This window comes from Lactuca sativa, chromosome 2 (assembly GCF_002870075.4).
Source record: "Lactuca sativa cultivar Salinas chromosome 2, Lsat_Salinas_v11, whole genome shotgun sequence".
Taxonomy (NCBI): Eukaryota; Viridiplantae; Streptophyta; class Magnoliopsida; order Asterales; family Asteraceae; genus Lactuca; species Lactuca sativa.
In genome coordinates, this window is record NC_056624.2 from 192,326,827 (window position 1) to 192,341,638 (window position 14,812).

At 36.6% G+C, this 14,812-nt stretch overlaps 1 protein-coding gene across 1 annotated transcript; it reads left to right on the top strand.

Annotated features, from left to right (window-relative positions):
- The first annotated feature begins 2,802 nt into the window (after positions 1–2,802).
- Positions 2,803–3,618, top strand: LOC111901498 (uncharacterized). Its single transcript, XM_023897367.1, has one exon. The coding sequence runs from the start codon at positions 2,803–2,805 to the stop codon at positions 3,616–3,618; it is 816 nt and encodes a 271-aa protein (XP_023753135.1).
- The last annotated feature ends 11,194 nt before the right edge of the window (positions 3,619–14,812 follow it).

The following is a 14,812-nucleotide window of genomic DNA, read 5'->3' on the forward strand; positions in this document are numbered from 1 at the left end:
ACTCATGACTGATAGCATATTTTTCTTTATTTGAGATCAATAAATCAAAATGTAAGAGATCGATTGTGTTATTTTTTAATATTTTCAACATAGGAGAAATTAACAAGATTCTTTACCTGATATGTTGTGGTATCGTCCCATTGATTCTAGATTGAAGTCCTTAACAACGTGAGGAAGATCAACGTTAAGGCTCCCAACACTGTCATGTGAAAAATTAGCATGAGATTCAACAATCTTAGCCATGAAACACTTACCTTCATCGTATGAGGAGTTTTCCTTTTCAACAGAAGGTGATAAAATGATCATCATCTATTCAACAGTTGAGCAATTTTGAACCAAATGATAGAAAGAAAAAGGGAGTGAGTTTCCAATAGTAGTTCTCGCCTTTACATAGAGATTCATCATCCTTTTCTCTTCCTTGTTAAATTCGGGAACATATTTCCCTTTCAACTTACTACCAGATGCACCATCATTTGATGATTTATGTATAGCGGTGATAGGACCTTTATTGATGACATCGAGCATATCAATATCCAAGAACTCGAGAGATTCCATGGTCTTTGATTTCCATGTAGAGAAGTTTTGTTTATCAAACAAAGGGATCTTGTTTAAACGGTTGATTTTAGAGTGAAGGAGGTCAACATAATTACTTGAGTGTATCAAAAACCTACTTTGATACCAATTGAAGGTTTGTATCGATCGGATACACTTCAAGTATAAAGAACGAAAGTAAACTATTTAAAGAGAAAAATAAAGAACAGAAAGTAAATAACACAGAGAGTTCTCCAAATTGTTCTTTCACCAAGAAAGGGTTTTGTCTTCACTAAGAAGACGGGTTTTCACAACGACGGTTGACACATCGCCGAACTAACTATCTACATTAGGGTTTACCCGAATGTATATTATATACTAATCTATACATATCAATCCCATGATTTAAGGGATAGTATCATATTTGTACTAAGAACCGACCTTCATAACAAAGATATCAAATCTGCTATCTATACTAAACTTATCTATATCATTGCCTAATATACAATTGATTACATATAATTACTATACTAAGTGATGACGCTGATGAGCTTGATACGCGAGCGCTAGTATTAGAGTAGGCGCTGACGCTGATGGATGTGTAGAGTGTTTGACTCGTCAAATCATAAAGGTGTGTCCTTACAGTGATTCACTGTTTTGTATTGCCAAAAATCTTGTGAAGTATTTTGGGTTGCCGACTTGTATCAGTGCAGTTAGATTAAGTATATTGTTCGGATTATACATACAAAAAGCCCTGACCTCTTCTTATATTATCATGTTATGTAAAATAACACATGCAGTCAACACCTTCGTTAATTTTATTATGTCACATGATCGTTTTGGTTGTTTGATTATGTTCCACTTTTATTTGAGGATACCAAACGCCCGTTCCACGTCCTTCCTTGTCGATTCCTATGATAACTTGAACAATCTTCATTTTTCATCGCTCGGATATTAGTATGACTTGACAAATATAGCGTGCTCTGGATATATCCATCACCAATGTAATACCCTAGATTATATTCATGTCCATTCTCAACGTATGCCATGTTTGGACTGCTAAATGTCATTAAATAGCAGAGACGTCCCAAACACATTTAAGTCAATGTTTGACCCCACCATACCAAAGAATGCATGCCAAAACCATAGGTAATGTGAAACAACTGCTTCTAGCATAACAATCAACACGCCATGATCACCTCGCGTGAATTGACCTCATTATACATTGGGATAATTTGCCCACTCCCAATTTGTACAATCTGTTGGAAAATTTAGTATAAATATTTATATTTTTACTAACTTTGGATATATATATATATATATATATATATATATATATATATATATATATATATATGTTGTATATATAATTACCTCTAAGTGGGTTTGTGTTCTCCTCCGTGAGAACTTCGAAACGATATATTATATGTCCAAAATGGAGTATATGTGAATGAGATATCGATACTCACAGACGGGTATTTGAGAAATAAAGTTAGCAAATAGATGAATGTGGGAATGAGTCCCACATTGGTAGAAAGACCAAACTCAACTAGGTTTATAAGGTTGAATGCATGAAAGGCTTACAAGCTTATGTCTATGGTTTTACTTCAAGACCAACCCATGTGTAGGGGGTGAAAATGTTGGATTTCATAGACCAAAAGAACCGAACATGTGCATGGGCGCGACCTACGGACACGAATGAATCTCTGAAAACTCAGGCTCGCACAACCCTCGTTTTTTCTAAACTTGACAACTTTGGTCCCTGGTTTGAATTTTGTAATGGATGCATTAATTACGTATTTAATGGCATTTATTGGCATTTAATGCCTCGATCAATTCTGTATCATGAATTTGATTTGTTTCCGTTACATGTTCAACTATAAAAGGAGACATCCACTGTCTCATTCAACACACGAATGAAAATACTCTACTTCCTCCTCGTTCTCTTTACACCTGCTTCTGACGATTTTTTTAGACAAGTGGATATATCCGACAACACATATTGTTAAGGATGTTGTACCCTGGGAACTGACGACGAATCTTTTTAAGGGAATCGAGTACAACTCGACCCTCATCTACTACGTTTACTACTAACCTTTTTATTACATGGATATACAAAGAAGAAAAATGAAGTCCTATAGTAGAAGTCTTAAACAGAGTTTTCTTTGTTCTAAATCTTTCGTTTCTTTCGTTTATGGTATTTTTATTCTAAATCGATTGTGTGTCGATTTTTCTTGTAATCAATTTAACTGTGATTGCGGTTCTTTCAGAATGACTGGAACTCCTGGAGCTGCTGCTGGTACCCCTGCTGTGAACCCAAATGCACCTGTTCCAAACATCATGGCTAATCATGCCGAGCGACCTGAAAAATTTTCTGTTTTGAACTTCAAGAAGCAGCAGCTGAAGATGCTATTCTACTTGACCATTTTGAACTTGGATCGGTTCCTAGAAACTGCTCTTGTAATTGTTGAGGGACAGACTGTTGCTCAATCTTTGAATGCAGTGGAATGGAAGCACTCAAAGTTTCTGTGCCACAACTATGTGTTGAATGGGCTAATTGATGCACTTTATAATGTCTATTGTAAAGTTGCAACTGCTAAGGAACTATGGGAGTCTTTAGAAAGGAAGTATAAGACAAAAGATGCTGGTACCAAGAAGCATGTTGTTGCTAAGTTCTTGGAATACAAAATGATTGACTCAAAATCTGTTATGAGTAAAGTCCAAGACCTTCAGGTAATTATACATGATAACAATGAAGAAGGGATGGACCTTAATGAGTCTTTCCAAGTTGCATCAATGGTTGAAAAGCTTCCTCTCGGTTGGATAGACTTCAAAAAATACCTTAAGCATAAGCGAAAGGAGTTGTCTGTAGAGGAACTGGCGGTGCGTCTTCGCATTGAAGAAGACAATCGAATGGATTTGAAGAAAGGCAGTGAAGTTGAATCTTCTAAGGTTTATACAGTGAAAGCTCGTCACACTTCCAAGAGAAAAGGCAAGGGACCTCACAAAGGGAAAGCAAATGGAAAAAACTTAGGCCCCAAGGCAGGAACTTTCAATAAGAAATTCAAGTGCTACAATTATGGTTAACCGGTTCACAAGGCTTCGGAGTGCCCGCAACCTAAGCGGGAAAACAGTCAAGTAAACATAGTGAATTATAGCATAGAGTTGGTGGCCATGATAACTGATCTCACGACTATGGTCTTTGTGGTGAATCTCATGAATACGAATTCAAAGGAGTGGTGGATTGACGCATGAGATACTCATCATGTGTGTCATGATAAGAGTGTTTTTAACACCTACAAGGAAGTTGAAGATGGTGAAAATCTCTACATAGGAAATGCAGTTACTGAGGATATCAAAGGTGTTGGTAATGTTGTTCTAAAAATGACTTTGGGGAAATATGTGAAACTTAGGGATGTTTTGTATGTTCCTGAACTTCGTAAGAAACTGGTGTCGAGTGGTGTGATGAATCAGTTTGGTTTTAAGCTTGTGTTTGAGTCAGACAAGTTTGTTTTGTCCAAGAATGGTGTGTTTGTGGGGAAAGGATATGCCTTGAATGGCATGTTCAAATTGAATGTATTGGTTACAAACAAAATGAATAAAACAAGTTCTAGTTCTGCTTATTTTCTTGAGTGTTCAAATGTTTGGCATGGTCGCTTAGGACATGTAAATTACAATTCTATTAAACGATTAATTAAACTAGACTACATACCAAAACTTAATATTGACTTAAATCACAAATGCCCCACATGTGTTGAAGCTAAACAAACTAGATTGTCTTTCCAAACAATAAAAAAAAACACCAAACCTCTTGATTTAATCCACACTGATGTGTGTGATTTAAAGTTAATTCCCACTCAAGGTAGGAACAAATACTTCATTACATTCATCGACGATAGCATGAAATATTGTTACATATATTTACTTAAGAGTATAGATTAAGCAATAGATAAGTTTGTCTTGTACAAAAATGAAGTTGAGAATCAACTCAACAAGAGAATTAAAGTAGTTATAAGTGATAAGGGTGGACAATATGTTTCACCTTATGTTGAATTCTATGGGAAAAATGGAATTCGTCATGAATCCACATCACCCTATTCACATCAATCCAATGGAATTGTTGAAAGAAAGAGTCGTACCTTGAAAGAAATGGTTAACGACATGATAATTAGTTCGGGTGTAAACCAGTCAATGTGGGGGGAAGCTATTTTGTCGGCTAACTATCTTCTAAATAAGATACCTCACAAAGAAAAGAATGAAGCACCGTATGAACTTTGGATGGGAAGAAAGCCATCGTATAAGTACTTACAAGTGTGGGGGTGCCTAGCTAAAGTTGTTGTACCACCGCCTAAGGTACGAAAGTTAGGTCTTAAAACAGTGGATTGTGTATTCATTGGGTATGCACAAAGTAGTAGTGCTTATCGTTTTCTTGTGCATGATTCTAAGAATCATGAAATACACAAAAATACCAAAATAGAATCAAGGAATGCTTCATTCTTTGAAGATTTATTTACTTGTGTGAACAAGGAGTTTGAAAGCCCATCTTTACCAAACAACGAAGTTTTTCGAGAGGAAGAACAAGCTCAGTCCGAGGAAGAAGAGATAGAACTCAAAAAAAGTAAGAGGGCAACAGTTCACTGAAAGTCGTTGGTGTGATGAACCGCAAGCCCTTCAGAAAGAAAGACATAATAAAAAAAAGATAATAAAGGTTTGGTTACGAGAACCAAGGGTGACGAAGGTTACCTACTTTCGTTGGACGTGGAGCCAACGATGTAACATCCAAAAACCCAAGTATACCCAGTGAACCCTAATCTTTGAGCAATTGTCCATATTGGTCCTTGATAAGAAAAGGGTGGTAGACGGGTACGTGGGGCGTACTAAGGTGTACGCTCAGCGTACTCGTGCGCGTGTTTGATCGCGAAGGGTCGCCTAGTACGCCGGGTGTACTAAGGTGTACGCGGTGCGTACCAAGGCTAGATTGTAACCCCTAATATTGAGTGTGTCTCCTATTTAAAGAGTGTTATGGCCTCCTTGTGGCCACCATTTCCAGAGACTTAACCTCCCCAAAACCCTAAATCTCGTTCTTGTAGCAAGAGAGTGCCTTTGAGAGCTTGTGGGTGTGTTCTTGAGCTTTTGGAGTGGAAAGGAAGTTTTGGAGAAGGAGTTAGAGCCCAAGCTTTTGGATTTGAGGTTAGCAGTGGGAGAGGCTTCATTTGGAGATAAAAAGCTCCAAGCTTTCCTACTCTTTTGATGTGTTCATGTGTGGGGTGTTTTAGGGTTTTTGTCCCCAAAGTTGATGGCTTTATGAGTTGATAAGCCCTTAGAACCCGAGATCTGTCCCATGTTGGCTTATTTTGTGTTATTGAGCCATAAAAATATAATCTTGGTCATTAAGAGTTGATCATGCATGATTTCTAAGTCTTTTAAGGAAGGAAATGGCATGATTTGGGGGTTGGTGACCTTTACAGCCATGCAAAGGCTTAAAGTCACTGACTTTATGGATGAAGAGGCATTAGAGTAACTAGATCTGGGATTTGAGCCTTTGTCTTAGCCGATTCAGACCAAAAACCACGAGAAGTGTGAAACCGGGACTTACGTCGGGCGTAATCCCAGTACGTGCAGCGTAGGGGGTCGAGTTCCCCGTTTCTGGTTAGCCATGGGGTACGCCCCGCGTACAGAGTTGGTACGCGCCACGTACTCCTGCTGTTGACTTTTGTTGACTTTTAGGGTTTGGTCAAGATTGAGGGCTATTGAGCATTGGAGGGGTAAAATGGTCTTTTACACTTCTGTGAGTTGTAGAAGGATTAGTCTAGCTTCTTGAGGGCCAATATTAATTATGGATAATTATTATGTGTTAGGCAGGATCTAGACCCGAGAGTAGAGATCATGATCCCGATTGTGAGATTTTCATTCGTTAGCTTACGAGGTGAGTCTTCTCACTATACTTACCTTGAGTGGTAAACCTTATGTGTGACCAGAGGGTCTTATGTGCATGAATTGTGTAACGAGATATCCTGCTATTTACTTGTGTTATGCTTTATGAGTATTATATTGTGATGATGAGTTGAGGGACCGGAGGGTCCATATGAGTTGTGGGACCAAAGGGTCCCACTGAGACACATTGACCAGAGGGTCTAATTGAGTTATAGCCTCGAGTAGCTACTGTGTTGTGTGTGGTATTTTACGGAACTCACTAAGCTTTTATGTTTATCGTGTTATGTGTTATGTGTTTCAGGTAGTTCCAAGGATCGCGACAAGGCACCGGCATGATTGTACATACTGACAGGAGATTGTTTTTATGATTCTGGGATTGTGTTTCCTTTTGTTGACATTTGAGAAATATGTGTTTTGAGAATTATGACACAAGTTTTTATTGTGTTAAAAATGAAAATTTTGGTTGAAAAATTACGTTGTTACAGACGAGTTCAGTCGAACAGTGTAACGAGTCTAAGGTTACAGAAGCGTTCGCCTACTTTGATAGGCATAACATTGCAAGCAAATAGAGTAGAGAGCTTACCCTTTCTTTCTATTAGAGTCGTAAGCTTGTTGTATTTGGTCCTAATTTTTTTTAAAATTACGTTGGCCGGGAGATGTTGAAGCTGCATAGATTATTTGTATTGTACCTACTATTATCAACCAAGGAGAAAATATAGAATGAGCGTGTGATAATAATAACATATTAATCCAAATCAATCCATACGCTACCATTTTTAATAAAATTCCAGCTAGAAGCATACAAGTACTGTCACACCCCCAAACCAAGGATGGCGGAAACGTCCAGGGGTGGAGGACTTCATGTACAGTATCACAACAACGTGTATAATAGTGCTCAAAGTAAATACAACCATCATAAATATAATTGAAAAAGTTACATCAAAGTATATGTTTACATGTTTCAAAATCAATTACAATATGATGACAAAAATAAATTGTTGACGGTTTAACGTCCCATCCTCAAAGCGCTGAAGTTTTCCTGTTTCACTGATTTCCTGAGAATACAAGTAGTTTTGAAAAAGAGTGTCAACAATTAAGTTGGTGAGTTCATAAGAGTTTTGTTTGGAGTAAAAACCGTTTTCCTTCTTAAAATCGATGAAGTTTGATTTCCAGAAAATCCAATATTTTCTTAGTTAAGTGTAAACGGAATAATCCTAAATGATACGTTGATGTATTCTAGATTTACCCGTAGATTTCCCCTATAATTGTCCAGCCTATATAAGTTATAGAAGATTTAAGTTAGATAAAACGTCGAATGTAGTGGGTCCGCCCTAGGTCCACAACCCAACGAGGAACAGGAGATGAGGCGGACACCACCAATTCCAAGCCAATCCAGACTAAATTCTTGTATGACTCAAGCATATACGCTCAACGATTATAGTTGAAGTCTAACCATATGAAAATCTATTGTGATTATAACCTATACATATCATAGTTCACCGGGGAGTAATAGGGATTAGGGAACCTGAACTATGCATATGAATAGCTTAACAAAAGTGATGGTGATGGTGAGTGTAACCTATACAATGTGTTAATGTGAATATAACCTATACATATCATAGTTCACCGGGGAATAATAGAGATTAGTGAACCTGAACTATGCATATGAATAGCTTATCGAAAGTGATGTGAATATAACCTATATGATGTGTTAATGTGAATATAACCTATACATATCATAGTTCACCGGGGAATAATAGAGATTAGTGAACCTGAACTATGCATATGAATAGCTTATCGAAAGTGATGGTGATGGTGAGTGTAACCTATACAATGTGTTAATGTGAATATAACCTATACATATCATAGTTCACCGGGGAATAATAGAGATTAGTGAACCTGAACTATGCATACGAATAGCTTATCGAAAGTGATGTGTATATAACCTATATGATGTGTTAATGTGAATATAACCTATACATATCATAGTTCACCGAGGAATAATAGAGATTAGTGAACCTGAACTATGCATATAAATAGCTTATCGAAAGTGATGGTGAATTCCTTTCTTGTAATTAAGTTCCTAGAGTAGATGAAACATAAACTATACCTATTATAGTTTATTACATTGTTTGTAATATGTATTTACCATAACTATACCAATTATAACTAACGAGTTCGTTTGTGGGGGTATAATGGCTTAACTATACTTATTATAGATTATCTTAATCGTCCATAGCGGCAATAACTCTTATGTAAGTGTAAGACCTTTAATATTGTGTTTGTTATATGAATGACCCTAAACTATACCTATTATAGTTTATCGATTGATTTCGTGGGAAATGAGCATAGGCCTTACTTGTCATAATTTATCAATATTTATATTTTAATGGATATAGCCTCGTAGTATCGTATATATATATATATATATATATATATATATATATATATATATATATATATATATATATATATATTTGTCATACTTGTGAAGATGTAAATCCATGTGTTTTCTGATGTATGTCTATGTAGGAATACAAAATTTGTCATATATTGCAACTACACATAATCAACTAACGATGTATACCTTGCTCGACATGTTACAAGGTGAAATGAAATTTATTGTGTTTTTCTGTTAATAACCTTTTCTGTAACTGATATTGGAAAAATTGTAGAAAAATCATAAAATGTCCAAATCAGGTTCTGTAACTTCTGGGAGTTTGGAAAATGAGTCTAGTTTGTTCATAATTTTTATTATAATTTTTAATGATCTCTAACTTGGGTGAAAAAGTCCATAATCACAGACTGGTCCGGATTGATGTTTGAAATGATAGGCGGTTTTGTAAAAATCACCATAAATTGTAGAAAAATCGTATGGAGATGTGCAAGTAGTCATTTTAAAGCTAAGAAGTGGAACTACATGCACCTAAAACAGTTTTGAAAACAAAAATATTTAAGATGTCCAAAACAGTCCGTGAATGGAGTGAAACTTTTCTGATGAAAGCTGTTAGAAGAATGTAGTTATGTTCTAAGCATTTTAACTTGTATTCCCCCCCTAAAAACTTGAGAAAACGTGAAAATGTAGGGGTATGAACTCACCTTGTGTGATTTCAGTAGATAAGTGATGGAGAAGAGAAGTGTTCAACCCAAGAACACTAGAAGAACCCTTTGAAGATTCGAAGCTCTAACACAAATATAATGGAGTTTGTGTAAGATATCCATGATTTGAGTGGAAATAATAGAGGTAATCATAAAGGAAATGGATTATGCTTACCAAAGGTGGAGGAAACTCTCAAGATCAGCCCTTGAATCTTGGATTTCTAGAGAGAGAAAGTGAGAGAGAAAGGAGTTTGATCTTCTTGTGAAAATGAGAACAAATAAGAGAAAATGAGGAGAGAGGGTGAATATCCAGCTCTCAAAGCATGGAGGTGGCTTGTGAGGAAGGTAAAAAGTACAAGGTATGGTGGGGAGGAGTGTGGGTTGATCATGGAGTGGGTATGGGGTTGCTTGTGTCATAAAATAAGGTAAAGTCAACACTCTTCTTTTTGTACTTTACCAACTCCTTTTTAATAAGATTTTATCCTTAAAAATAAAGTTTTGGGTGAAAATCCCATGTTAAAATAATTAAAAATGGGTTTAAAACGCAAAAATATGCAAAAACAGGCGAAAAATGTAAATTTCCAGCAAGTTTCTTCGGACCTAGGCCGAGGCTCGGTCCCTAGGCCGAAGTCTGGTCAGGCGGCGCTTGGGTTCGGATGCGGGTGGCTGGTCTCGGAAGCGAAGGCGCGAGCCGGAGGGAAGAAACGAAGCGAAGCTGGTCCGAGGCTCGGTCCGAAGTGAAGGCGAGAAGCGAAAGCGGGTTCGGTCCGAGGCAGGCATATCCGACGCGAAGGTAGAGTTCGGTCCGAAGGGTGGCTAGAACCGAAGCTACTGTTGTGAACAGTAGTGAACAGTAACTTCGGTTCGGACCTTCCTTCCATGTGAGGTTCGGTTCGGACCTTTCTTCTTAGCAGGGTTCGGTTCGGATCTCTTTCATGGCCGGGTTCGGTTCGGATGAACAGTACTTTCGGTTCAGCTCATGAACAGTACTTTCGGTTCGGACCCTCATGAATAGTGCTTTCGGTTCGGTTCATGAATAGTACTTTCGGTTCGGAGGGTTCGTTCCCTTAAGTCCGTTTTTCGCGTAGACTTCCGTTTTTGGGCTGTTTTCGCCAAATTCGAAGGTCGGGATGCCCCGAGTGATTATAGAAAGTTGGGAGAGATTTCGAGAGAGATTTGAGAGAGATTCCTCGTTCTCAGAGAGATTTGGGAGAGATTTGACGTACTTGGAGAGATTTCGCATACGAAGAGATACGTGAGGGAGATTTCACATACTTAGAGAGATTTGGGAGAGATTTGACATACTTGGAGAGATTTCACATACAAAGAGATATGTGGGAGAGATTTCGCATACTTAGAGAGATTTGGGAGAGATTTGACATACTTGGAGAGATTTGGGAGAGATTTGACATACTTGGAGAGATTTCACATACAAAGAGATATGTGAGAGAGATTTCACATACTTAGAGAGATTTGGGAGAGATTTGACATACTTGGAGAGATTTCACATACAAAGAGATATGTGAGAGAGATTTCGCATACTTAGAGAGATTTGGGAGAGATTTGACATACTTGGAGAGATTTCACATACAAAGAGATATGTGAGAGAGATTTCACATACTTAGAGAGATTTGGGAGAGATTTGACATACTTGGAGAGATTTCACATACAAAGAGATATGTGAGAGAGATTTCGCATACTTAGAGAGATTTGGGAGAGATTTCACATACTTAGAGATATGTGGGAGAGGTTTCACATACTTAGAGATATGTGGGAGAGGTTTCACATACTTAGAGATATGTGGGAGAGGTTTCACATACTTAGAGATATGTGGGAGAGGTTTCACATACTTAGAGATATGTGGGAGAGATTTCACTGGTGACCTTTTTGAGTGTCCGGCTACGCACTGCAAGGTCCTTAAACCCCGTTAAGCCTTGATTAGGGATCTTGCATACTCCCGATGAGTATGTAACATTGTTGTATCGGTTTGGCTTTCTACGTACCACCGTTTTAGGTTAAGGAGATTTAGGTGAACGCACTTTTCAATTTATGATCTCTCATTAGAATAGAGAGTTGTTTAGAAGTTACTTAACGTAAACTCTAGTACTCACGGCAAATTGGGTTGACCGGTTTGACTTGTTGACTTTTGTTGACTTTGACTTGACCGAAAATTGACGGTTGTCACAAGTACTATAATGTGCCTCTCCGTGGGTATCTGGTAAAAATGTATGTTGGGGTAGAATCGGTAATTTGTCAGCTAAAGCAATAAAAATCCAATATGGAATATTATTTCCAAAGCCATAGGATACGACTGATTCAATGATGTTTCAAAATTTAAGGGGAAATTTCATATATATCCTTGCAAACATTAACAATTACGTATATATCCTTTGAAAGTTTATAATTACTTATATGTCCCTATTAACATATTAAATTCTCATTTATATCCAATCTTATAATTTAATAATATATAAATAAATTTAATATAAAAAATATATCTATAAATCAAAAATACATATAAACTTACCAAAATACCCTTTCTAAATATCTCCCAAATTAAAATCTCTTATGTTATTATTAATCAGCTTTTGGGGGAAAATTTTGGTCTCTCAGTCGTCAGCCATCCCCATTCACTGAGAAGCACCACCAAAACCGAGTTCCATCACTCCCTCTCATCTACCGGTCTCCATCCTCACGTTCTCTTATTACCTTTCGCCCTTGTTCGCTGGCACTGGTTTCTCCCTTCTTCCTAATCTCGTCCTCACTCATAATCTTGTCCTCACTCATTTAAATCGACTCAAACTGCAAATTGGGGCATCTTTGTTTAGGTTTGGAACTATGCTTGTTCGGTCGAATGTACAAAAATTGGCATCAAGTATCAAGAGAAACGGGTTCAGGCAACCTAATGACGAATTTCCATGGTATCAAAAGCATTGCAAGACACCTCGGTAACAAGTCTTTGTGCGCAATTGATTACTGATCAGAATTCTTCCTTACACTTGATGATTCTCTTCATTCAACTTATAATTTTATGTCAATGAAAACTGTAAGACCCCTCAAAAGAATGTTCTTTTTCATCACAAGGCAAGTATTGTTTTCATTTAGGGCTTGTCATAGTTCATCAACTATCATTGTATGTTTCTTGCAGTTCCCACATCATAATCTAATTGTAGAAGTAGCTTCTCCTGGACTTTATGTTTTAGGCCCTTCTTGATTTCTCATCCGGTTCAAGTTTTGTTACATGTGCCACTCATTTGGCAAAAGATTTATACAGTTCCCAAACACCTAATCTTAAAACATTTCAACAATTTACACCAATTACCACCCTTTCATTCCAACAACAGGTAATCAATCTTTCTGTCATTTCTTGTTGGATTTATGTATTATATTTATGATTCTGGAAAGGTAATTGAAGATGATGATGATTTTGAACTTGGTATTGTAGCTTGCAGACCCTTTTAGCATTAAAGGTCATGATTGTTAGTAATTTAAAATTAGGATTCAGGGTTAAAATGGGGAACGAAAAATGGTGAGTGGTTTGTGGAAGTGAGTATCATATTCATATATTCGTTTAGTTTTAGCATCCTACTTTATGGTTAAATATTTATAAAGTTTATATATATATATAAGTCGTAACTAACATCTTCATATCAAATTGCCAAGATTGTTAATGTACGCAATCCCATAGAAGCTCCATGCCTTACGAACATTACCTACGGGATCCTTACATCGAAGCAAAAGTGAGGGAAGCCGATGAAGATTGATTAAACCATGTTCCAACTATTGGAGTTAAAACGATTGAGTCTTATACAATAATCACATGGAATCAAGCTCTTGTTATCATAACATGCCAAGATTAGTTGATACAAAAAAGGTGTTGCATTTGAAGTAGGGTACTATTCATGTATGAATCAGGAAACCATCTCATAAGTAGAGTGTTATTTTTGAAACACCACTACAAGTAGATTGCTATTTCTAAAAATCTTAGCATGAAAAAGTCAAACAAAGGTTTTTTTATTTCAAACGAAGATGCTAAGGAGTTGGTGTTGTTATTGTTCTCTTGTCAAAGCAGAGTGTTATTTTTTTAGATTAGTCTTTTTCCATCAAGTTTTAGTTGATTTTCTTTATGTTCATCTAAGTTTTGTAGATTTTAATTTTCTGTATTGTAACATTCACAGCATCCTGCTGTTTTTTAATGTTTAATCTATTTTAGCAATTCAGGATAAATAAAAGTTGCTATTATTTCTTAATTTACCGAGGTGATGATAATTTGGTAACATGTTGATAGTTTACCATGCGGTTGAAAATGTTTACAGAAATGGTCCCTTTAGCTTAAAATGCTTATAGAAATGGTCCCTCTGGCAGAAATTCATTATAGAAACAGTCCCTATGGCAGACAATGTTTACATAAATGGTTCATGTGGCTGAAAATGGTTACAAAAATTGGCCCTGTGGCAGAAATTCATTACATAATCAGTCCCTATGGTATAAATTCATTATAGAAAAGCTCCCTGTGACAGACAATGTTTTACAGAAATGGTCCTTATGGCTGAAAATGGTTACAGAAATGGTCCTTGTGGCAGAAATTCATTACATAATCAGTCCCTATGGTATAAATTCATTACAGAAAAGCTCCCTGTGACAGACAATGTTTTACAGAAATGGTCCTTATGGCTGAAAATGGTTACAGAAATGGTCCATGTGGCAGAAATTCATTACATAATCAGTCCCTATGGTATAAATTCATTACAGAAAAGCTCCCTGTGACAGACAATGTTTTACAGAAATGGTCCTTATGGCTGAAAATGGTTACAGAAATGGTCCCTATGGCAGAAATTCGTTACATAATCAGTTCCTATGGTATAAATTCATTATAGAAAAGCTCCATGTGCCAAACAATGTTTACAAAATTGGTCCACGTGGCAGAACTTCACTACAGATATAGTCCATTTGGCAGACAATGTTTACAGAATTGGTCGTTGTCGTAGAAATTCATTACAGAAACAGTCCATATGGAAGAATATTTTTACAAAATGGTCCATGTTGCACAAATTCATTACTAAAACAAATCAATGTGGCAGACATTCATTAAAAATATGGTCCCAAAATAAATAAATATATATTAGATCAAATTTTTAAAGGTTTTCCCATGATAAATCCTACCGTGCAAGAAAAAAAAAATTAAACAATCCATATAGAACTCATTAAATAACTAAAATGTAATCAAAATCATAACAAAAACTCATGA